The following is a 26265-nucleotide window of genomic DNA, read 5'->3' as shown; positions in this document are numbered from 1 at the left end:
TACATCTTTCAGTCCTCTCTGTGTTCTTGTTTCCTCTTTTTTCCCGCTCTCTCTGAATGTCTCATTTCTGTCTCTCCTCCTACACTCTCTCGTCCGTTTCCTTCGGCCTGTTTTTGTGTTTTGTGTTGATTCTTTTTTTCTCGTCTGCCTCCACCTTTTCCTATACATGTGCTCTCTGCTCTCTTCTCTTCAACTCCTCCCACACGCTTTGTTTTCTCCTCTTCTGGAAACTCGCTTCTCTTTTCGACCCTTGAAGCAGCTGGCAGCAGATTCATCATCAGAGAAACATGTACAGAAGAAGAAAGTATGAATGGAAATATTTCAGTTTTAAGACAGCGAGCAGTGATTATTATTACTATGTATGAATCCAGAGAGAGGTTTGATTTGGCAGTTTCCCAGATCTTTAAAAACAACAGAAAGCATCGACTTAGTTAACTCCGTGTAACCGTGTTAAATGGCCAGCGTCTGGGCAGATACAAACACCAACACACACTTCCACTGGATCACTGTGATGGAGCGGGGATACTTTAAAGGTCTGTACCGTCCTGTTGGGAGGAATCCTCCTCTTTATTACTCTTAAAGGCAGAATACGCAATTTTTTGATCCAGTAGATGTCGCCCTGAGCGCCAGCATGAAACCAAAACAACTTGCGCTGCATTGTTGTGTTAGCATGCTAATGCTAGCTATCTAAATTTACCAGAAATGACCGTGATCTAGAAACACTTGCGTGACATTCAGTTAAGAGGATATATTTGATTTCTATTACATTTAAGTGTGAAATACCGCATATTCTTCCTTTAACTGTATTTTGGTACCCAGGACCCCCAATCCCAGCATACACTGTGCGAGCCACGGTCAGTCAGCGTAACAGTTTGGCTATGTCGGATGGCGCGCGTCCTGCAGCACTGGATCTGTTATTGGAACGTGAGTGCAGCCATGAGCAGCTGTACAAACATAATTACCAACATGTTCGATTTAAACAGGATTAAAAACACAAACGTCTTCTGCTATTAGTATAAATGATTAGAGGTCATCAGGTCACAGACACACCATCATTCTGTACGAGAACTGCGAGTAACAGCGGAGAAAACATGCACCTTCAGCTTCATGAGTGAAAAGTTAGAAAGTCAGAAAAGTTTGCAGCTTCAGATCAGGAAGTCTCCGAGCCAGCTCTCCTTCTTTGAAGCTTCAGATGCTCCGTGCTCATCCTCGGGCTCTCTCTCCTTCCCCAGCAATGACCTGACCCAGGACCTGAGCTGGGCCAAGTCCAAAATTACATCCAGTTTAACCGGGTCACGAGGGGTCGGGTTGAGATGCTGCAGGTGTTTTTGGAGACAGAGAAGAAGAAGAGTGTGAACTCTTCTGAAAGTTTTCCTAGTAGTTTTTAATCAGCGGAGGATCGTGATGCTGACGGCGATCGTGTTTTTGCCAAATCCTAAAAGTTTGTAACGGAGTCTTCAGGTCCCTCCTGGACCAGGTTTTGGTGGGGTTTGAATGTTTGAAAAGAGACCAAAGGGTTTTTTGAAGTACAGTGAAAATAAATTGACCTAATATTATAATTTCCTGTCGGAGAATGTTTGATTTTCAGCTCTCATTAGTTGGAGTATTCAGTAAACGGCGATGTAAATGCATGAGTTTCATAAATCATCCGATTATTTCGGTCTCATTCCACAACACAACGATTCAAAGAGGACTCTGGATACTCAGAAAACTATAAAATATGTCTCCTGTGCACGCTGAGCGGATCAAGGCAGCACGAGCGTGAAGTATGTCCAACATGACGTGACACTGGGGACTAATAACAGCTTGCCCAACACTAATTAAGTGCTGAAATACTCTCCGTCTTTTTTTGGCAAAGTGTTTCTCTTTAAAATGACTGAAACACCTTTTCAAAGCTTCCACTCTGCTGACAGAAAACGCACCAAAAACCTGATTTTACTAAAGTTCTCTGCAATACTTCAACTTCCTGGAGGAACCTTTTCTTTCTCTCCATCATCCTTTTCATCTGCGGCTCGTCCTCTTTTATTTCTTCTCTGACTTTTCTCCTCCTCTCTCTTTATGTTCATCTTTCCTCCCTCCTCATCGTTATTTCTTTCTTTCTTTCTTTCTTTCTTTCACTGTCTCCTCTCTCTTCCTCTTTCCTCCCTCCTCATCCTTGTTGCATTCTTTCTTTCTTTCTTTCTTTCTTTCTTTCTTTCTTTCACTGTCTCTGCTCTCTTCCTCTTTCCTCCCTCCTCCCTCCTCTTTCCTCCCTCCTCGTCCTCCTCCTAGTTGTCTCCTCTCTCTTCATCTTCCTCGTCCTCCTCGTCTTCCTCCTCGTATCCTCTCTCTGTCTGTCTGCCAGGCCATGGCCTACTTTAAACATCTTCTGCTTTGTGTCTATTCTCTTTCATCAGCGTGAAACTTTTCTTTCTCTTTTCCTTTATCTCACAAATATCTCTCTGGTGATATCACTCGTCCTCCCTCCCTTCTACCTGCATTCTCCCTTTGTCCTTTTGTTTCCACCCTCTCCTCTCCCTCTCTTCCTGTCTGTCTCCGTCTACCTGTCCTTCCCTCTCCTCCTCGTCCTCTCTCCATCCCTCTCTCTCTCTCGCTCTCTCTCTCTTCCATTGTGTGGATGATAGCTGTCAGGAGATCTCATCACTGAGTCTCTCTTATTACATGATTACAGGGTAATTATCCTGTGAAGTTGTCTTTGCCCGAGTCTATGAAAGACGCTTAATGTCTTTTTAATGGCTTTTGGAGTTTGGAGACTTTTTTTTTCCTGCTTTTGTAGTTGCCGTGGACGCTTCAATTTATTGCATTTACATGTGATTGGCCTGGAACAGCGTGCCCTGATTAAGTGGCACTCGGATTCGTTGTAATTTTCAGGCGCTTCAAGTTGTCACTCACACTCCCCTTTTTTTTTAAACTTCTGGTCTCGGCTTTGTCAGCAAACGCTGTCGTCTGTGATCTTCTGATTTAGCCGGACCAATAACGCTCCTGTGTTTAGGACCAGTGATCAAACTCAAACCAGGATTGGACAACAGCGGAGAGGACGACCTTGCAGGACAATATCGTCTGGTTTATCAGGACTTTGATTTGCTGTTGCAGAACAAACAACGATATCGTCTTTTATGACCCCTTAGTGTCTCAAGACGGCGATACAGATCTTTGATGCAGCACTACGTTCCCAAAAACTCCCCGACCAACGCAACATCATTTCTAGGTACCCGATCATCGTTTGTAGTCTACCACTGTACTCCGTTAAAAGTACTGTTCAGGGTCTGTTTGAAGGTTTCCTTACGTTTCGGTTTGGAGGACTCTAAGTAACTTTTGTGTGGCCTTTAGTTTCCTTAATGTCTGATCATATAGTAAGGTCACTATCATTTCACTCACTACACATCTCACTGATTGGACCTTTAACAACATTTTTAGCAGCAAAGTTTGGCAAGACAGAATAAATTGGTGTTCAGAATTTGGTCTTGAAATGAAAACTTTAAGTTGATTCATCAAACTGCTGCTTATGAACTTTCTGTTGAATGACTGATCAATCAACTAATTGTTTCAGCTCGGAGATATAAAATTAATCCGCAAAACATCATCCTGACAGCTCTTCAGAAATCAAAACCAGTGGGCTTGTTGTCAGAAACATCATCTTTTCATTATGAAACACTGATACCTGTACCAGCCTCTAAAATCCACTCGTCTTAATATTTGTTTCCAAAAATACTCCTCGTCCTTTCTGTTGTCCATTCATCAAACCCTGATATGAGACGGATCTTTGTTTATTTTCTGAATAAATCAATTTTAGTGACAAGACGACTTCAGCATCTTTTCAACACCCAGAGTGGACAGAAAGTATTGACGCCCCATATTTGTGTTAACCAACCGGTAGTGTTGTCGTACTGTAAATTGGACTCAAGACCACTTTTTGAAGGTCTTTTTTGACTTGGACCACCACTGTTTCTCCAAGTCATCACTGAGATCAGAAGGAAAACGCCTCTTTCTAAAATAACAAATAACTTTATAAATACAATTTATTTGTAGTTTACGACTGTAACCTTCCCCGTGTAATGGTCTTGGTCATGGTCTTGTCTCGGAGCACTCTGGTCTCGGGTATGTCTTGGTCTCGGTTAGTGTGGTCTTGACTACAACACTACCAACCAGGATATAAAATACTTGAATCACAACATGACGTTAGTTAGTTCTTTCATTGCCGGGCCGCTGTCAGCTGTATCTGATCAAACGGCACCCCAGCTTTCTACCTTTTTAACTCTAAAGATGTTTTTCGCAAAATGTTCGAGGCTTTGTTTCTTATTTAGTCATAAATATTTACTATTTAGAATAATATTTAGGTTTTTATGGATGTATTTGTTATCCAACTTCGTGTCTTTGTAAAAAAAAAAAAAAAACATCTGATGCACAGCTCCGGAGAAAACAGCATGCTGCATATATTTCATGTAAAACTGACCTTAGCGAGAGTCAATATCTCTGTTGATGTTTCTGTTTCATCCTCGGTAATATGTTAATCTCACTTCTTTAAAAATAAAAAAACAGACTTTTTTCAACCAAAAGTGTTGTTCACCAGTTTCTAAAAGAGCATTTTATCTGTTTTGCCCTCCTGTCATCGCCCATCATGCATTTTTACTATTCTTTGTCTTATTCTGGGTAAATGTAGCACATCACATCACACAGGCAATATCAACATGACTTCTCTCTTTGTTTTTCTAACATGTATTTTTCTCTGCTTTTTGTCTTTACCCCAGTGACTGCAGCGCAGCTCGCTGAACACAAACAATATTAACATGTCATTTTCTCTCTCTCTCTGTTTGTCTCCTCGCAGCTTGAGTGCCGCTGCTGTCTGTGATGCCCTCCCATGACGCCCAGGTCGGTAGCTGACACTGCCAGTGAGCGGGAGACGCTACTGCACACCCGGTCCTGGGCCGGCACCGTCAGCCGGTTCTCGCCCTCCATCTTGCACACTGGAGACTCAAGCTCCCCCCGCCTACCAGTATCCACAACCATCAGCTCTGACCCACTACAATAAGGTCCGCTCAAAACCAGACGCGCTGACGTCTTCGGCCAGCACCAGCAGCAGCAGCAACAGCCAAAAACAACAGTATCTCCAACGCAATCAGCAACACCAGCACCACCATAACCACCAGCAGCAGCAGCAGCAGCAGCCATCATGTCCAGTCGTAGAAAGTCGTCCACCCCCTGCATGGTCCGGGTCATCAGCAACCTGCCAGAACAGAAAGAAGACCCTGAGGAGGTGATGGACATGGACATATTGACAGACACCAATGAGACAGAACAAGACAGGATAAAATCACCTGAATCTGCAGAGAAGAGTCCAGCTCTTCAGCAGGAGAATCCAGACCAGCAGACACTTCCAAAACCACTGGAAAACCAGAATTCTGAGCCGCCAGAACAAGAGGAGCAGTTGGGTAAAGAAAACCAACTCCCTGTCATCGAAGATGTGGAACCCAGAGAGGACAAGGACAGGGAGGAAATGGAATCTGACCCCGCGTCCCAGCAGAAGCATCCCAGAGGGTATGAGTGCAAATACTGCCCGTTTTCAACGCAGAACCTGAATGACTTTAAAGAGCATGTGGACTCAAGCCACCCCAACGTCATTCTGAATCCGTTGTACCTCTGTGCCGTCTGTAACTTCAACACCAAGAAGTTTGACTCACTCACAGAGCACAATGAGAGTCAGCACCCAGGGGAGACTAACTTCAAGTTCAAGAGGATAAAAAACAACAATCAGACGATCTTAGAGCAGACAATCGAAGGCAAGGACAATTCAGCTGAATGTGAGGAGACAGAAGAGCAGGGTCAGAGCAGTTCTGTGGTTCCACCCTGCATATCTACCACAGTGAAAAGCCCAGACAATATCCAGTCATTCTATCAAGGGAGCGAACTGAAAACCCAGCTGGACGGCCTGATCCAGAAGGATCAAATCACCGCCGTTAACATCAACGGAACAGTCATCATCCCTGAACCCACCATCCTGCAAGGGCTCTCCCATGTCACCCCCATGCTCCAGCGTCCGCCCAACTTTAACTCTGTACCAAAAATAGCTGTTCCCTTGAACACCACCAAATATAACCCTTCTTTAGACGACAACTTGACGTTGATCACATCCTTCAACAAGTTTCCTTACCCGACACATGCAGAGCTGTCCTGGCTGACAGCTGCCTCCAAACACCCGGAGGAACAGATCAAAGTCTGGTTCACCACCCAGCGGCTGAAGCAAGGAATCACCTGGTCCCCGGAGGAGGTGGAAGAAGCCAGAAAGAAGATGTTCAACGGCTCCATCCCTCCTGCGCATCACACATTCACCGTCCTGCCTACGAGCCCCACGTCTCAGCGGTCTGCCAAATTCTCCAAGCAGCAAGTTGTCCACACTACAGTCGGACATTTAAGTCACGTACGGACAACTTCTATGAACGGATTTGGTGTGAACTCCACCATACACTCTCCCGCCGCAGTTAAACGAACACACCTGACGACAGTTTATGGCCCTGAGTCCAAGAGGCCAATCATGGCTGTTGCCCCTCATTCTGGTGACCCTAACGACAAGATCCTCATGGCCCCTCCTCCACCTCCCCCTCCGCAGAAAGACCGCCTCCCAATGGCTCCACCTCCTGTTCCAATGGAGATGAAGAGACCTGTAGCAGTTCCTTTGGTCACCACAGAGATGAAGAGGCCATCCGCTACTGTGCCTTTAATGCCACCGCCATCATCATTGTCGTCACCATCCTCTTTGTCCAAAGGGAAGACAATCTCTACGTTAGGAATCCCCAAAACAAAACCTTTGGTGTCCATACCCTCTCTAGTATTTCCAGAGTCTTTAACTAGGCCAACTTTAGTTCCCCCACCTATATTTGCCCCTCGGTTTACAAACTCGTTACTTCTTCCTTTGAGTTCAGCCATCCCCTCCAAAGAAATACACCAGAGTCCCCATGCTATGCCAGCTGCTGATTCAAAGCTGCCCAACTCCCCTCCTCTTAACACCCCACAGATAAGGAGGCCCACCATCATCCAGTCCATTCGGGCCCCAGCTAAATCCCCGTCACAGATTCCCGGTTTCCATTTGGATAGCAAGAAACTTAAGGAGCAGCAAGGAGTAGAGTTGAAAGCCAGCTACCCCAGAGGAAACAGGGTCCTCACTCCTCTGGCGGAGGCCAACGGGACGTCTCGTATGGACGGCAGATGGTCCCACAGTCAAATCTCCCCTGCTCCCAACAATGGGGTCATTCACCTTGACATCGCAGACCAGCAAGCAGCGTCAAAACTAGATTTCCATCAAAAGTCGTCTGTTCTGACCCAATTTCCTTTACTGGAGAGGATGAAAGGAAAGACAGCGGAGCAGCTTAAGGTCTTGGAGGAGAACTTTTTGAGGAACAGTTTTCCAACGCATAGCGATGTGGGCAATCTGGCGACCACCACCCTCCTGTCCCACCAGGAAATCGACAGCTGGTTTGTGGAGCGCCGTGCGCTACGAGACAACCTTGAACAAGCCCTTCTCAACTCCATGGGCACGAAGAGGATGGGCCCCGGTGGCATTCCTGCCATAACTAAGAAACGACTTCATCAGCAGCAACAGACTCTACAGCTGAACGGGGTTCATAAACCAAGCATCGCTGTGGGCCATCTTAAGAGCTTGATTCCAACCTCCCACTCTCTGCCCATCATTGCTCCCGGCGCCATCGCTCCCTCCATTCCCAACCAGAACTCATGCTTAGTGCCTCCTGATAGCCGATCTCTGGCACTCCTCAAGGACGATTTTGCTCAAACACGGTGGCCTTCCCCTGAGGAGATCAGCCAGCTGGAGGGTCGGACAGGATCAGCTCGCACAGAGCTCGCTCGCTGGTTCAATGACAGCCGGTTGCAGAACAGCAACATGGAGCTGACAGAACTTTTTCACAACAATGGCGTCAATGGAGGACAGGTGCAACCTGTGTGCTCACCTGAAAATGCCCCTCCCAGCATCATCCAGCGTTTTCAGGAAGGAGCGCCAACAAACAACAACAACAACAGCAGCAGTAAGGTGTTGGAGGTGGAGCTGGGATGGATAATGGAGCAACGCGCTCTCAGCGGTCAACAACATAATGAGCTCCACGACCGGTTTACTGGCAGGTAACGTATTCACACGATGATTATTTATGATTTTAAGTGTTTGGAATCAAATACAAATGTAAATATATACGTACCTATTTATTTAGTGTGATAAAAGTTAATAAGTAAAGCAACATAAAAGATCAAAGTTCTGATTTGGAGGCTCCATGGGACGTTTTGAGGGCGCACCACTTTCAGAACCCAAACACGGATATTTCAATTTTGTTCTACTTTTAAATTTACTCCACAACGCGTATCTCCAGGACTTTATAAACTCTACTGAAGGTTATTTTTTAAGTATGGAAGAGTGAGGCGCTGGTGGTGCAGTGGTTAGTGCGCGCCTCCCACGTATGGAGGCTAAAGTCTTCCAAGCCGGCGGCCCAGGTTTAAATCCAGCCTGTGGTTCCTTTCTCGCATGTCATTTCCCACTCTCTTTCTCCCTGATTTCTGACTCTATCCACTGTCCTGTCTCTCCATTAAAGGCCCAAAAAGCCCCAAAAATAAATCTTTAAAAAAGTATGGAAGAGTCACCTTACAGAAAGTAGCTGCTTACAGGCCCGACACGATTATTATTTATTAACGAGTTATTTAACAAAAATTAACAAACACAAAAGCAGGACATTAACATTAATGAAACCACACGGCCAAAATACTCTCAAGATACCCGCCATCACCTGCACCACGAGATAAGGACTGACCGCGTCTGAGTGATTTTACCAGAATTTTAAACTTGGATATGATTCTGGTGCAAATCAAACCATTTTGACTCCACGGCAACAAACAATAGAAGTTCTTCACACCCGATATTTAGACTTTTCTTGCTTTCTATTTTCAAAAAATTGCTAACAAGCTCCTGCCGTCTGAACTGCACAAGTTTCAATCGATGGATTCCTCTCTTCCTCTCTCTCTCTCTCTCTCTCTCCCTCTTCCTCTCTCTCTCTCTCTCTCTCTCTCTCTCCCTCTCTCTCTCTCCCTATCTCTCTCTCTCTCCCTCTCTCTCCCTCTCTCTCTCTCCCCCTTTCTCTCTCTCTCTCTCTCTCCCTCTCTCTCTCCCTATCTTCCTCTCTCTCCCTCTCCCTCTCTCTCTCTCTCTCTCTCTCCCTCTTTCTCTCTCTCTCTCCCTCTCTCTCTCTCTTTCTCCCTCTCTCTCTCCCTCTTTCTCTCTCTCTCTCCCTCTCTCTCTCTTCCTCTTTCTCTCTCTCTCTCCCTCTCTCTCTCCCATCTTTCTCTCCCTCTCTCTCTTCTTCTCTCTCTCTCCCTCTTTTCTCTCTCTCTCTCTCTCTCTCCCTCTATCTCTCTCTCTCCCCCTTTCTCTCTCTCTCCTTCTCCCTCTCCCTATCTCCCTCTCTCTCTCTCCCTCTCTCTCTCTCCCTCTTTCTCTCTCTCTCTATCCCTCTCTCTCTCTCCCCCTCTCTCTCTCTCCCTCTTTCTCTCTCTCTCTCCCTCTCTCTCTCTCCCTCTTTCTCTCTCTCTCTCTTTCTCCTTCTCTCTCTCTCCCTCTTTCTCTCTCTCTCTCCCTCTCTCTCTTCCTCTTTCTCTCTCTCCCTCTCTCTCTCTCCCCTCTTTCTCTCCCTCTCTCTCTTCTCTCTCTCTCCCTCTCTCTCTCTCTCTCTCTCTCTCTCTCTCTCTCTCTCTCTCTCTGATGTCATCAACCCTTTCAGCTGAGGTTGTGCAGATTCTCCGGATGTAAAGTTTATGAAAATAATTAATAATCTAAAACATGACTGGAAACACTGACAGAGTATTTCTCTTTCTCAGATTCAGCATTTATGTTTTAAACTTCTCAGAGCTCGTGTTTCTAAAGTTTCATCATTTTTATTGATCTTCAGCTTTTTTTTATTTAAGTCAAAGTTTAACTCGAGTACGAACGTCCTGTTCTTTGTTTTTGATCTCTCCTGAAGAAAGCGATCCGGTGTGATCGATCTCTTTGAATCTTGACTTGTCCTCTTGTTCGTTATATCGGATAAATGACCATGACTGAAAATCCCCACGCCACTGATTGTAACGTTTCCAAAGTGTCGGTCAAAGACTTCAATCAGAAGTAACACGAGGGGGTCAGAAGTAGGACGGCTTGATTAACGAGACGAGTGGAATAATTAAAGTCAGACTTCTCTGTGAACTCAAGTGGAGACAAACTGTGTCAGACACGGAGGAGGAGAAACTGAGAATCATGATGTTCATAAAAGATGAAGATCAGTTGATCTGTGAACTCTCAGAGAAGCTGAACTCGTCTTTGCTTGTTGTGCTCAGAGTTCATCAAAGCAACAAAGAACCAGAAGGATTTCAACATGTCGGTGTGCGTTTTTACTGCGGAGCTTTCCAAAAAAAAAAAACAGCGCCTAAACCTGGAGCTCACTCCTGGGAAGGATAAACTCGCACCAAATGATTCTGGAGATATTGGTTTCCCAGCTAATGGCTTTGTTATTCAGGGAAAGTTGTCCCAAGCTCCAGGAAGGGAAGGTAGACCAAATAAAAGTCCTGTAGTGTTCTAGGTTAATGTTCTGAAAATGACGCTAATGTGGCAACTAGAAATCAACAACAACAACAACACGAAGCCCCTCGAGGGAGAGCAGGGACTGGTTAAGGACGCACAGGTCACCACAGACGTGTCGGCGAGAAACTGATCGTGCTGCAGGAAAATACACAACAAAGGCAGAAAACAGAAGAGACTACGATCAGGAAACAACCTGATTTTTACGCCTCCATAATTAGAGACAGGACGGTGGGGGGGCAGGAAAGAAGCCACAGGTCAGACCTGAACCTGGGCCAGCTCTGAGGTCTACAGCCTCTGTACAATGGGCCGGCGAACTAACCACTAGGCCACCGGAGCCCCTCGAGACAGAGGTTTTTTGTCGTGTTGATCGAGGTCGTAAACATTTTCAACATTTTTAAACTTTTTCACTAATATCTGTTATCTTAACAATCGATCGCTTCAAGAAGAACGAAACCTTGAAAAGAACAACGTCTGTTTCAACGACAGGCGTGAGAGGGAGGGCGAGAGAGAGAGAGGGAGACAGCGAGCGAGACAGAGGGAGAGAGAGAGGTCGGGGGGCAGCGGTGGTTATTTAAAATTCTCAGGTCAATAAACAATTTGAAGATGTGAAAGTTACGTTTATGTCTCCTCTAATCTTCAGACCACCGAGGAGGAGAAATCGGCTTAAATTAACAAATATGTTGCCGATATGTCCGTTCAACTTGTGCCTGACTTTCACCAAACGCCATTTTGAAGTGGGCTTTCAAAAGATCGTGTCGCCAACAGATGAAGTCTGTGATGGACGAGAACACACTGACAGAAGATTTAATTTACATATTTGATGAGCATGAAAACTTTTTCTTTAGCGAATGATCTTCGTCCTCGACGTATAAAAATCTTTACAACATTTTGAAAACCGGCCAGATGATTCTAAAGAAAAGTTTAATAGAAAAAAAACAACTTTGTATATTATTTGACTTTTGTTCGCTAAGATCTGTTTCTTTCATTTTCTCGTTTTTCTGACTGTGTCCGTTTTTGACCTCTGACCTCCGCAGGCTGAGGCAGCAGACCGCGGCGGAGCTGAAGAACGGGGGACAGAACGGCGGAGTGGGGGGAGGAGCGCGGGACATGTTTGGAAGCTGGTTGGAGGACGGACACCTGAGGAGAGGACGGGAGCTGCTCCTGGACCGGGAGAGGAAGATGTCCGAGGACTCGTCTGGGAGGCTGACTGGATAAACGGTGAGGGGTGTTCGGTCCGTTTATCTCGCCACAACAAGAGCGGTCTTTGGTTTGGACCTGTCTTATGTGGGTCTGAGGTCTGTGAGGGTCTGTGGGGATCTGAGGTCTGTGAGGGTCTGTGTGGATCTGAGGTCTGTGAGGGTCTGTGTGGGTCTGAGGTCTGTGAGGGTCTGTGAGGGTCTGAGGTCTGTGTGGGTCTACATGTGGACTAGTACTAGTACCCCAGCTCTGGTCCTGGTGTAGATTTCTCATAAAGTCTTCTTCTGCTCCTCGTCAGTCGGACTGAATGTGTCTGCAGGTTTGTAAAAACAGTAATTTAACTCAGAATGGCCCTGCTGGTCCCCCCCCCCACCTACCCCCCTTCAGTCCCCAGTCTGTCAGTGTTGAAGCCAACACCTCCATCCCAGGCAACAAACAAAACCTGCTCCAGCCAGTCCCCCGTCTGTGTGTGTAGCTGTGTGAGTTTTGGCTGCGACCGCTCAGCAACAAACATGGACTTCAGGAAAATTTTGGGAAAAGAGAGAGAGCCGTTATTGGAGGCCTGAAATAGCAGCAGACCCCCCAGGGGGCCAAAGTTTGATAGATAAAAGCCCCCGCCTGGGGCAGAGTGTGACGACAGAGTCTGCTGCTTCTTCCCTCGGCTGTCTCCGCACCGACAGAAGATTGAAAGTTTCCTCGCCGCTCATCAAAAATAGAATCTGTTCAAATAAATTCCTCGACACAAACAAATTCAACTTCTGACATCGCCACGTCTGACAGCGGAAATCAGGAATCAATACGCAGCTGTTTAAAAAAAAAAAGACGACGAAGACGGGATGAATCAAAGTCGTCCTGTCGTTTCTGTGCGGCTTCTTCCTGCTGGAATCTGACTTCTGGACTTAAAGCAGGAAATTCATTTTATTTACTCAAATAAATATAAATATGTTAAAACGATAAATGAGAGAGAGAGAGAGAGAGAGAGAGAGAGGATGACATGTGTGAAAGGAGCCACAGGTCAGATCTGAACTCCGACTGCCCCCTTAAGCACCACAGCCTCTGTACATGGGGCGGGCACACTAACCATCACAAGTGCCCCTTTAAAGGTCTTAAAAAGACTGTGAGAGTTTATTGACCACATACAGACTTATTCACAGAAACAATGCAAAGTGAAATGTTTTGGTGCCGGTCCAATAAACAAAATATATATATATATATTTTTTTTTAATTTTAAGATTTATTTTTGGGCGTTTTGTGCCTTAATTGTAGAGAAAGGAGCGTGGACAGAGCCAGAAACCAGGGAGAGAGAGAGTGGGTAACAACAAGCGGGAAGAGAGTCAAAGGTCAGATCCGAACCTGGGCGGCCCGCCAAAAGGTCCACAGCCTCCATTCACATGGGGCGCGCGCACTGACCAATGTGCCATCAGCGTCCCAAAAATATTTAAATTCTTGGCGTAAAATGAGAGTCGTACAATCTATGAAGTGAAACAGAAAAACATCGTCTCACTCGTTTATGTATGATCTCATGTTCATCATCTCGACTCTCTGAACACTGGTGTTGTAGCTCAAGAAATCCGGCTTGGTCTTCAGACCGGTCTGGAGGCCACTTTATGAAGGTCTCATCTCAAAAAGTCAACTCACCTTTCAGCGGTATCAAACTGAGGACACGGCCACAATCTCCCGCCCTGTTTGAACGTTTATCGTTCCTCACTGGCTCTGTGGTTTTTAATGTCAAACATAAAGATGGTGGATGTGGCGGCGTTCGGAGCGGTACATAAGGGTGGTAAAAAAGTAATGTTTGAGTGGATGGCGCAGACAGACGGAGAGCGTGGCGTCTTGTTTTCAGTGGGTCGGAATCACTGTGTGAGCAGGATGATAAATTAGCAGGAGCTGCTATCTAAACTCTGGCAGTTTGTGACTGTGGCCACACACTCGTCTGCTGAGCCAGACGCTCAGTTCAGGTGCCAGTTTGTCGGCGGTGGCGGCTGAGTTCTGCTCTCCCCGATCGGCTTGGCTCACAGATTCCTGGCTGCGGCAGGTGGGAGCTGGAATCCAACAAACAGTGATGATGGAAGAGCTGCTCCAGTTTAAGAGTCACACTCAAACTCTCTGCAGCTTTCAATGTGTGCTGTAAATAATGACGGGGGAATGTGGCGTTCAGTTGAAGCACTGGTCCTGAATAATAACCATAAAGTGGAGCGATCACCTTTGTCACTGAGTCAGGATGAATCTCTCTGAGTTCTTGAGTTTGATTCCCCACATTAGACCTGCTGAATACGGTTTCACGTTCGCTCTTCTTGTCGTTAATCTTTCTGTTTTTAGTCCTTGTTTGTTGGCATCGTCTCTCATGGACCAAACGCTCAAGTAGTTTTTGTTTGAAGCTCATCCAGAGCCAGGCAGACGCGGTTCATCCCGCCGAGTGCCAATGAACAAGGACGTGGACGGGACTGTTTCTTTACCTGATTTTTTAAAAAAGGGGCCAAAGATTCTTTTGAAGAAAGATAATCACTCATCAGTGACACGTACGGTTAAAGGTCCTCAGCGGGCGCCGTCTGTTTGTCAGCCAAAAACTGTTAAAATTTTAAGCAAGAAATTCAACTTTTCTTTGAGTATTACTCCATGACTCTCTTGATTACATGTTTTTGTTTGATCCTGTTGGAAAGAGTTGCCAGCGAAGTTGAAGCGGGAGATAACGAATGAAAAATCTGGTGAACTCTTTAATGATCTCTCATAAGATCTGACAACTGATCCCTCCTCATCTCAGTGGATTCCTTAAACAGGACATATTATCCCCCTTTTCTACCTTTTCAAACAGTCCCCTGTGATCTAAATGAAACATCTGTGCTGTGCTTTGTTCAAAATATAACATGAATCAAGCACCAGAAGAAGTTTGTGACCCTGTATAAACCAGCTCTCTCAGAACGCTCCGTTTTGGTGTGTGTGTCTCTTTAAATGGAATGACCCCCCCTGAATTTTCCCGGTAGACATCACTCACATTTTGTGGGTCAGTGGACACTCAGGTTACCCAAATATATGTTCAAAAACACTGTAGAAGTGGATTTTTCAGAATATGTCCCCTATAACGTGTCCACCTGATGAATAAATGTTTGATTTTCTCTCATCTTTAACATCCGTTTTTTCTTTTCATCTTCACTAAATACCGAGGTGGTAACCTAAGAGGTGGTCTCTTGAACAGGTAAATATTCCATCAGCTTCAGCAGCCTGTTGGTCAGGTCAGTCAGGAATCCAAAACAAGCTGAAAGAGGCTAAACCTGCATGGTTTGTTGTTCTGATATGAACAGGTTGGAGCAGCTTCATCAAACTGTTTTTAGAAGAACAGAGTGAAATAATCAGGGAAAGTAAAAGTGCAATAAAAAATGATCATTTCTTATTCCGCTCTGGTAATTAGAGTGAAGACGTTAAAATGTTCATAACTCCTCATCGCTTCAGAATCTCATTATCAACATGACAAATACATCTGCCAGACGGATTCTCTGCTCATCACAACTTTGAGCTTTTAAAGGAGGCAGCCGGGGAGAATGTGTCGAGAAATTAAACCATTACATCGCTGAAATTAATTACAAAGACAGCTGCTGCAAAGAAACATGAAGACGAGTAAAAAGTGATGGTGAAGATTCAATCAATTAAATCATAAAGTGGACAGGTTTGAACTTTTCCAACATGGCTCCTGACTGAGAGAGAGTTTAAAGGTCACATATCCTCCTCCTCTTCAACCAGTGTAAATAAGTCTCAGAGTAGAGGGGATATGGGAAAAATATCATATCACTATTTTTATTTTTTTTGCAAAATCACGATCACGATTTTATCACAATTTTTTTCATACTGATCTTTAGACAAATTTGTAAGTTACTGACTAGTTCAACCAAACTTATTTGCCTGTATAATGTTTTTAAATGCACAAAAACTGTGCTGACAAGTTTAGTCTTTGTAGGCGGTCTGGAGGTCTCACCCCTGAACATTTTTAGCAACAGAAATGTGTTTCCCTCAATTTGATCAATATTTATGCACAATTTGAATGTTTTCCTCACCACTTTGAATTTATGATTCAGAAATGTGTCCTCTTTTTATGTTCATCAGGAACATTTTCACACAGTGATGTATTCATTTAAAAACATGTAGACTTTGAGTTCTTGTGTTTCTGTTCTATTTAGCCCTGCAGAATTCCTACAGCTGTAGCTTCATATCTGCTCTGCAGCCTTTGTTCATAGGCTTTGTTTTTTTATGACATCATTGGACTAACTTTAGTTTTGTTATAATCAAACATAATACAGAATGTGTTCATTCTGTGACACATGATCAAAGTAAATTTTATTGACAGAAGAGTTTAATTCATAGAGGGGGCGGGACATCGTTGATTGACAGACAGACAGAAAGACAGTCACCATGGTTACTCACTCTCACCTGGCTGCTGCACACAACGTGTAACGTCGTTTAGTGTAATCCCTATAAATTTGGTTATCACATTAGGTGAGCTTCGGGTGGAGAAGTTTGATAACTTTTAAAAACTGAGAGAGAGCAGAAAACACAGACAGCAACATTTTAAACACCGGGGTTATATCTCCTATCAGTGTCTGTCTGAGCTACGCTCTGTCTGACTCTCAGCAGACTGTTAACGTCTCTCCGGCTCGTTAAACGGTTTCTTGTGTCGCTATCCGAGATATAAACTTAACTGTGTAAACTCTGCACATAAGTTAACTGTTGCTCACGGCGTGTCGGTTTGGAAAAATATCAGAACAGTTGCATAAAACCGGGATGGAGTTGTTTTTGCGGACTTTACTTTTAAGTTTTGTTTTCACCGCTGCAGAGCAAAAAAAGGAGGGAGGGAGACGCGTTTGTGTCGGAGCATGATCTGCAGCATGATAGAATAAACACATTAGCCCAGTTCTACAATCTCCCTGCTTTGGCAGATCGTCAGCACGTTGAAATCCTTCACGATCCTAGATCCTTCTATCGCCCACCACTATCTCAGAGCTCCTTAAAACTTGTCTGTGAAGTTTCTTGTTCTAAATCCACTCTGATCCTGTATTTGATCATGCCTATAAACCCCTCTATTTCAGTCCTGCTCAGAACAGGCTGTTTCTGTGTCTGTACCTTTAAATGTAAATGAGCTGTGTCTGACCACGCCCCCTCTCTGGAAGGGCTAGGGTGTCTCGGGCTTTCTCGATTTATTGTTTATGGTGAGAAGGCAGACCATTATTAGATCATTATTAATTATTATTATTATTATTATTATTATTAATTAGAGCAACCAGAACAGGGAGCATCACCGATGTCACTTTTACAAAAATGGCGGCAAACTTAAAGCGCCTCTACGTCTTCTCAGACAGGATGTCTTTTCCTCTTTTTTTTGTTTTTTTCACTTCAAAACAGAACAAACATCATGACAGCCAGCTGACCACGTCCATCGTCCTCCATGTTTGTTTTCTTCTGAAGTCACGTTTGATCACGTGAGATTCTCTGAGATCTCGTGTCTGTGGAATCGTTGCTACAATCAGCAGGTGTGTGGACTCCTGGTCTGAGCCGTCTAGTGTGTGCGTTCAGAGGATTGTAATGAAACCGTCCACTTGTTTTTAAAATCAGTTTAGATTTGGGAATCGTCTTGTGTGGAGCCAGACTCCGAGATACAGACGGATACTGAGTGATAGCATGAGACGGATTGTTTCAGGGGCTGTAACGATTGATGGAGCAAAACAAATTCCTGCAGAGCAAACTGTGTGTGTGTGTGTGTGTGTGTGTGTGTGTGTGTGTGTGTGTGTGTGTGTGTGTGTGTGTGTGTGTGTGTGTGTGTGTGTGTGTGTGTGTGTGTGTGTGTGTGTGTGTGTGTGTGTGTGTGTGTGTGTGTGTGTGTGTGTGTGTGTACAATCCATTGTCCTGTCTCACTAATCACAGCAGCTCGAGGCTTCATTTAATCAGCGCAGCGCCTCGTAATAACTTATCAGCCGTCGTAGCTTATAGAAGAGAGCTTAACGACCAAACCGCTGTCGAGCTGCTTGCTCGCGTCACGATCATGTGAAACACTCACAGCTGCGTTTTTCCTTGTCTCCAAGTAAAATTATTTAAATCTAAACTATTTCTTTCAGCTCCTTGGTTTGAACACAATAAACATTATTTACTCAACAAAATCATTTGACCTGCAGCCAGAAACACAAACTGCATCCTGACTCTACAACGAGGCCTTTCATCATATCCAAACCAAACTCGCGCACAGCAAAAGCATACGAGTATACCAGAAGTTGAAGTGCAAATTCCCGCAGTTCCTCGAGTGTCCACTAGAGGCTTGCTGCAGAAGCACAGGAAGTCACATACACACTCATTCTAAAAATCTTGTTTTTACAGCAGAGATTAACATGTTTACAGCCTGGTTAAAAAAAACAAATAGGTCTGATTAGCTCATATCTCGATCGGCATACACTCTACGGGCAGTGAATGTTTTGATGACTCATCCATTTAGATTTGATGAAGGATATTCACAATAAGGTGTGTAGCTGACCTGATGGCCCGTGGTGGTGGTGACACCACTCATCTCTAAATTCCCCCAGATGCGTGTTCGGTCTCTGCTCCTTCATGTTAGCAGAGTTGATAGCACAGAGCAGATCGAGCGGGACAGGAAGTCAGACATCGGAACAACATTAAAACATCTTGTTTATTTTCAGAATAAAACACTCAGAATGACGGTTCAGAACAACAACCTGACATGTTTTTGTTTACGTGTTTATAGGGATCTTAAATGGTTTTATACATTGTACGTCTCACGCTTTTGTGTGTGTGTAATCTATAAGTACCGCGTGAACTCCTTGGTCTCTGGACTCGGTGCTGCTCCAGGCTGGGCTCTGAGAACGCAGTCTGTGGATGTTGATGGACGAGAAAGCCTGGAGTTGCAGCGGAGCGGACATGTAACACGCGTATCTGGTGGAAGTTGGTTTTAACTCAGGTGTGTTGTCGGATGTTTCATGTTGGTGCAGCTGAGAAAGAAAAGGAGGATTCAAACCGTTAGTGTTTGCTCGTGGGAGCGAGAAGGATAACGAGGGCTGCCTGTGTTTGGAGCTGAGGTCCCTTTAAGGAGGCTGTTTGAGAATTAACAGTCGTTTGTTTGTTTGTAACAAAGCGAGTCCATCTGTGTGTGTGTTAGCGTCCATTGTCCTGTCTCTGTGTGATCACGGCGACGGCCTCGTTTAATCACTCCCACACAAACACAACTTTAACACACTTTCCCTCTTTACGCGGATTAGGAGAGGGAGCGCCGGCCGGTCAGGTCTGTCGTCGTCCTCGTTATTTCACAACGTGTCCCATTTCCCAGCAGCACTGGCTCCTGGCACCATGATTGCTTTTTAATCCCTGTCTCTCTCTCTCTCTCTCTCTTTCTCTCTGTGTTTTAATGTGGGAATGATCTCAGGTCTGGTGGAAGTGACATTTCTATTGTGCTCAACACGTCTTTAATACTTCTCTCCGTCTTCTGTCCACTTCAGGTGCGAACAGGATGTGCCGCCATCGCCGCCCCTGCTGCTGGAGGAGAGAAAAAATGAGGTGGACGAGAACGGAGAATCGAAAAGAAGAGTTTTTTTAACAATCAGATTTTTTTTTTTCTTTGTTTTTTTTTACCGATTTTTATCTCTTGATTGTCGCAGCCCGCCTCACGCACAGCATCCTCCTCCTCCGTCCTGTAATCTCGTCAGCGCCGCGACCTGAAGCGACCCGTCCACAGATGTGAGGCTCGCCACGAGAATATGAGTTCAAACGAGAGCGAGGCTCGCAAATTAAAATCAGGAGAGAGAAAGGAGACGACCAGGCTCACGATCCATGAAGATAATTTCAATTCCTCTCCTCATTTCCCCTTTTTTTATCCTCTCGGTTCAGTTCAGCAACAGAAGAAGAAATCTTCACCTCACGTTTGACGTTTGACGAGAGACGAGAACACAAACAGAGATGCAGCTGGAAGCTGAAGATTTCTGTAAATGATGTAAAAGACGGGTATCAGAGGGTCTTAAAGTCTCAAACTCTCCTTTACAGGTCGTTTAGTTGCATCTCAACCAAACACTAAAAGTGTTCATTCAATGTCACAAAAAATTATATATTTAAAATATTTCTACTTCCTGTTTTCTCTGCAGACATCGTAGAAACACAAACGATAAAAGTAAAAATACATCAACCCTTTAAAGGAAGAATGTACAACATTTTACACATAAATATAGAAATCCAGTCTATCCTGTGTAAATGTGTCTCTGAGTCGTGTTTACATGGACGTCCGGCTCCTCCCCTTGTGTATAAAAGCTGTTTTAGTCAAGGACTAGAGAGAAGAAGAAGAACATACTCACTGAGTATTTGGATGTTAGTAAGAGTTTTTAGATCACGGTCATTCTGTGTAAACATGCAATGTGAAGCTACGAGCTAACTAAAGAGCGCTGACATTAGCATGCTAACATAACAATGCAGGACACGGGTAATTGCAGGACAATTTTGTCCGCTACTTCTGCTAAAGTCCATCGTGCAAAAACAAGTGGAGGGGGGTTGGAGGTGTATTGTTGGAATAGAGCGGAGGCTTCAGTATGGAGTGGGCGTGGCCAACCAGCAGTTTGTTTTGGCTTCATGATAGTGCTCAAGGGCGACACTTAAAAACTGCGGCGCAGTTACTGCCAACTCGCAGCAGACGCTACTGGATCCAAGAGTCGCACATTCTTTCTTTAAAATCTTTTCTCTTTACAATCAATTGGATTAGATCCCTTTTTGTTCAAAGGGAGGCCTTAACCGCCCCTAAAAATCTTGTTCTGTCCAGCTGTTCTTATGCTGTTTATAAACGGTGCAGAATAAAACGTACAGAAATCAGCACAGTTTTTACGCTTCTCTGTCATGTAAAAGTTGGTTGCAGGGAGAAACAAACCTTTTTTTTTTTTTTTTTAAAGGTCTTTAAACTGAGTCAAAGTTTGCGCCACCTGTGATCTCGGATGAAAATGCAGTTTTCTATAAATGAGTTTAAAAACTTAAAAACCCTTTAAAGGAGAAAGTTCACGCTGCAGCCGAGGTTCTTCCCCTTTAAGAGATTTGATTTATTCTCAAAGCTTCCCTTTTAAAACATCAAACTTCTCCTGATGATCGTGTTTGTCCGAACGTTTGTTTCGTTAAACTTTCCCTTGAAGAAGTTTCACTTTAAGATCCTGAAAACTGAACTTCTCCTTTAAGTCTCTCGCTCTCTCGCGCTCTCCCTCTCTCTCTCGTGAGACGGGGATTAGCAGGTTGTGAACTCTGACGGTCGGATGTTTGCGGCTGAGGTGATGCTGTGCGTGACCTGTGTTGCCGTGGAGACAGAGAAGGAGGGGTGAACCGGAGCACTGAATGTGTGCCTGCAGCAGCGATCTTGACTGTACACAGAAACAAACCGACAGAAAGACAGACGGATTTAAAACAAACAAACAAACAAGAAATAAAAACAACAACAACATCGCCGAGTGCCAAAGCTGGGATCTGCTGCATTCTCAATACACTTTAAAAAAAGGGTTCTTCTTCTTCTTGTAAATAGGATCTATTTGTTTGTTTGTTTGTTTGTTTGTTTTGTTTTTTCCTGTATTGCTACAGATTTGTAAGATTTTGCGGAAACAGAAATTTGTTACATTTTGTAAAATGGGAGCATCTCGTCCACCCGAAGCCCCTCCTTTCGTTAAGTTTATAACCCCCCCCCCTTTCCCTCGGTCCCCGTCACTCACTCTCTCTCTCTCTCTCTCTCTCTCTCTCTCTCTCTCTCTCTCTCTCTGTCTCTCAGCTCTTTTACATTTTTAGTTTTTTGTTGATGGACTTTGAAAACAAACGGTGCCAGCGTCGGTATTCGTTTTTTTAATTTAGTTTCGTTCTCCGTCTCTCTCTCTTTTTGTACTGAACAGTCGAACGACGACGACGACAAAAAACAGAACAAACAAAAAAAAAGACAGACCGGTTGGCAATACTTCAGTCACTTCTTCTTCATCTCACCGGCACTGGACTTCCGCCCGCCACCTCCCCGCTGAGAGGAGGAGGAGGAGGAGGAGGAGGAGGAGGAAGAGGGACTTCACATCCAATCAGATTTTAAAAAACAAAACTCAAAAAAGCACCTTTGGACCTTTTTTCTTCTTTTTTTTACTGTGCTGAAGTGAAGTCAAGTGCTATTATGATCTTATTCTGACGATTATGATATTGTTATTATTATTATTATTATTATTATTATTATTATTAATATTGTAGCCACTCTGTCTGGAACCCTTTTTGGAAGAAAACAAAGAAAAAAAAAAAAAAAAAAGAGAAACTTAAGCCAATCTGCACTTCTTGTTCCGACGAACATGCTTGTATGACCAAGTGACTGTCGTGGATTATTTTTGTTTTTTGTTCAAAACCGATAAGGAACAAACGACAACAACTATGTGAAAAACAACAACAACAACAACAACAACACAAAGCAGTTGAAAAAAAACTGCCTAACATGGCGGCAAAGCGCAGAAGGATTCAACGGTAACGCTCACACACAACACACACTCTGACAGAAACAACACAATCCAGAAATCATGCTGCCTGAATCGTACTTTCATCTCTCTTTCTCCCTCGCTCGCTCACTTTGTCCTTCCTATTCTCTCCCTCTCTCTCTCTCTATCTCTCCCTCGCTCACTCACTTTGTCCTTCTTCTTCTTCCCTTCCTCTCTCTCGTATCTGTTGTTTCTTTTCTCCATTCGCTGATTGTTCTGTTTTACTTCCTCTCTGTCTTTCTCTATCTTTGTCCTCCTGCACATCATCATACACACCTGTAATAAAACAAAAACCTACAAAAAAAAAAAAGATAAATAGCCTTTTATTCAATACATAATTACATGTTGGCTTGGTAGGCTTAGTCGAAACTAGTTCCATTCCGACAGAAAAGAATAATAGTAAAAACAAATATGAGCTTCTTTATGTATTGCTTCTGCCGCCGTAGTGTCCTGGTCAGATTTAAAGATAATACTACATATATCTGAAATACTGTATTTACAAATGCATACCAGGGCTGGCCTCAACAAACAAACAACAACATGGGGGGGGAGGGGGGGGGTTGAAACTCCGTCCACGGCTGGTGTGAGTCTGTCGATATTGCTTAAAGTCTGCATATGTTGTTGAAACTCGTGGCGTTCAGCATCGCTAAAAGTCCCCGCTGCACGTTGGAAGAGAAACGCAGCGTCGCTCGTGTTGTACGCACAGCCTTAGAAAGCTTCAGAGACTTATTTTTGCATCTGTATCGTTTTCAGTGAATCTTTTACAGGTGAATGATTGAATGTATTTGCTTTTTTAAGGAGTTCAGGAAATGTTGTGGGTTCACTGTCTGAATGTTTGAACGGGGGGAAGGACTTGAGCGCACCAAAAAGATCTGTCAGAGGTCTTTAATGTTTTATAAGACTTTGACGGTTATGTGGCGAAAAAGCGTCCAGCTGATTTTCAGACAGCTGCAGAAAACAAACTTCTCCCTGTTGGAGATTCGATGAACTAACTCAAGTTTCAAGTTCCAATCTCTAAAATGTAAAAAATGAGATTCACAATCGAACAAAGCGGCTGCTAGCATCAAATTAGCGATCTCTATTTTGAGTTTGACGTCCATTTTAGTTTGAGCTCTTTCTCTGTGAACTGGTCTTGAAAATGTTTTTATAGTTTCAATTTGTAAAACCTCTAAGTATTGGCTGTGGATGATTTGCATCCACAAAAACGCTCGTATAGCGTTGGTGCTCGCTAACAGAGCTGCACTCTCACGTTGACGGAGCTCAGTTCTGCCAGCATCACATCTCTTTAAATACTGCGGTGCAGTTACTGCCTTATTTTTTCACTCTTACTTCCCGTGGCTGTTAGCGCCCCCGTTTGTATAATCTCAATGAACAGGAAAGGGGCCATTATACCCCCCAAAGTAATGCAAAATGGCTCATTAAAATATTCAGAAACAGCACCAATGCACAGAGACGCTGTTTGCTCTGCAGCGCAGTTAGGGGAGCGTTTAACCCTTTCTGTGCGTTTTGTGAATTTGAATCTTTTTGACTCGTTTGCACAGATTCGGCGGTCACAATGGCCATGTGTACATCCACTTGACCTTTCTCGAATAAAATGTACAACTACTTCATTGTTAGCCACTGTCCTGTTAGCATCCTAGCTAACCAGTCCAGGACCTCGTAACTGCTCATAAGCTAGCAGTTACACCTGATCAGAGCCAGAATGTTAATATTTCGCTTGTTAGCCATAATTTATCATCAACGCAGCCTGTTCACTTCCACTTCCAAGACAAACCTTGAATGTCCGGTTACAGTTCTTGGATAAACATTTTAATACAAACCTTCAGATATCTTCACGTCACTGATCAGAAGTCTTTAGATGTACTCTGCAAGCTCCGGTTTGGAGTCGTTTACAGAACGGCTGGTGTGCACGAGTCCTTCCTCTGTTTCTTTTATTAAAGTCGCTCTGTTTCCTCGCTATATGAAATATATCTTATCGCGTGTGTCCTGGTTTTCCTAAAAAAGATTAACAGCAATCAGATTTTCATTCAGAGATCTGACAGATGAACTCAGCTAAGCAGCGACCGCTTTAAACAGGGAACTCTGTGATTGAACCTCAAACTGCAGAAAACATTTAACTTCATAAACAATCGTTTGTGCTAAAACCTGCAGCGTTGAGTGATGAAAATGATTTGGTTTCAAATTATTTTATTGATCTGATCTCTAAGAAGACAATCTGGTGCCTTCATCCGTCCTCTTAAAAGTCTTCAGTTTTTAAATTGCACTTTGGCACTTCGATTTGAAGGTTTATCATGGGAGACCGAATGAATGTTTCTCAAAAGTTGAACAATGATTTTATTTTTAAACCCAGCACCTTCAAACTTACTAACTTAAGAAATAAAATAACCAAAAAGTGTCAAAGACAAACTTTCAGCAATGAGAAGCCCTCGTGTTGTCGGTACAGACGGGGTTCATGCGAGCTGAACAACAGCTGCATCTCCAAATCGACTCGTGAGTAAAATCTTTTGCACAATTACAATCATGAACAAACATCCCGAATTAAAAAAAAGGAACCAAAAGACATCTTTCTTAGTGTCTGTGGTTTGATTAGACACTTCAAGCTCTTCAAAAGGTTTCAAACATCAACAGCAGGATAAAAACAGACGAGTCAGGAGGCCTTCATTCGGCCGCATTTTGATTAAAAGCGGCTTTTTTTTTCAGCTTTCTCTGAAGTCCGACGTGTTTCCCTTGAGAGCGGAGAGTAGATTAAACCACGACTGATAAAGACACAACAAAGAGACAATCGTTCAGGAGGAGAGAATTTAACCATTCAGAGATCCTGAAGCTTTTAGCGGCCTGCTGCGTCCGTCCGAGCTGTTACAGAGAGCGAGCTGGACTCTCAGAGCAGGAGGTCGATTTGTGATGACTTTTTAGGAGAACCAGGAGCACTTTGTGTCTTTAAAGAGGAGTTGAGGCCAGCCCTGCTTCATAACTGAGGTTCTGCTTCTTCTACTACTGCTACTATCAAACAACCAGCCCTGGGCGCAAAAACGGGCCTGAGCTCCGTTTCAAACCTAAAGGTGCGTTTCCGTTTTTAAACTCTTATACCAGCAGGTTTGAAAGTCAAAACCAGAAGCTACGTTTTAAGTTCGGTTCCCAAAGTGACAAAGACGCTTCCCTTGATCAGCTCATGGCCCAGATTGAGTCCGTTACCTCAGCTTGGACGCCCGGCTGAGAGCGTCTTTGTGGCTTTTTAACTTTACAATAAAAAAGCCATCGATGTTTGTTTTTATGGTTTGAAGCGTGTCACAGCCCTGTTTCTGTCGCCCAGGTCAGCAAAACAATCTGTTGATGTCTGCTGTATTTCAATAAAACACAGCCTTTTTCAAAGGGTACACCGACTGTCTGTCGTTTCTGTGTGTGCGTGCATGTGTGTTTGCGTGCCTGCGTGCGTGCTGAGAGTATGAAACGTTACCTCTGATCACAGTTTCTTAATAAAGCCATATTTACGTCCCTGTGACGTTTCTCTCTGTGCGTGCGTGCGTGTGTGAGGTCCCAGACTGAAACCAACAGAACGACATCTTCTGCAAACGACGCACACGTCACTCTGCTCTGCCTCGCTGTGACTTCAGATCCTGACCATGAAAATCACGTAAATGTGACAAAAATACAAAAAAGGAAAGAGTATTCATCTCTGGTTCTATTATCTGTTGGGGTGGCTTCATGCAGAGCTCGATCATTTCTTAGGAAATAAGAAACTCCAAACATTTCTGACCCATCACTGAATCAGACTGATCCGGTGAAGTGAGGTCAACGCCATGTGCCTCTTCTGATTTCACCGGTTTAACCCTCTTCAGTCACAAGAAGAGGGGAGACGAGAGGTGCGGGAAACAGTTTGTAAGAAAATAAACTTGTGCGGCCTTGAAGCTCTTGGCGCCCGGTAGAACGGTGAAAAGACGATGGAGGCGTTTCCATCCGGCTCATTGTGGA

The 26265-nt window shown here is 44.1% G+C and overlaps 1 protein-coding gene across 2 annotated transcripts in view; it reads left to right on the top strand.

Moving 5' to 3' along the window:
• LOC109995677 (zinc fingers and homeoboxes protein 2) overlaps positions 1–25670 on the top strand; it is a 113722-nt gene extending 88052 nt beyond the window's left edge. For both annotated transcript variants that reach the window (XM_020649489.3, XM_065948067.1), the window contains 3 exons: positions 4826–8127; positions 11635–11818; positions 19282–25670. In XM_020649489.3, the coding sequence (XP_020505145.2) occupies positions 5171–8127; positions 11635–11815 (3138 nt within the window). In that variant the 5' untranslated portion in view covers positions 4826–5170 and the 3' untranslated portion in view covers positions 11816–11818; positions 19282–25670. The remainder of the gene's footprint in view (positions 1–4825; positions 8128–11634; positions 11819–19281) is intronic.
• Positions 25671–26265: the final 595 nt, after the last annotated feature.

This window comes from Labrus bergylta, chromosome 19, assembly GCF_963930695.1.
Source record: "Labrus bergylta chromosome 19, fLabBer1.1, whole genome shotgun sequence".
NCBI classification, from domain to species: Eukaryota; Metazoa; Chordata; class Actinopteri; order Labriformes; family Labridae; genus Labrus; species Labrus bergylta.
This window is presented reverse-complemented; position numbering and strand designations above follow the sequence as displayed.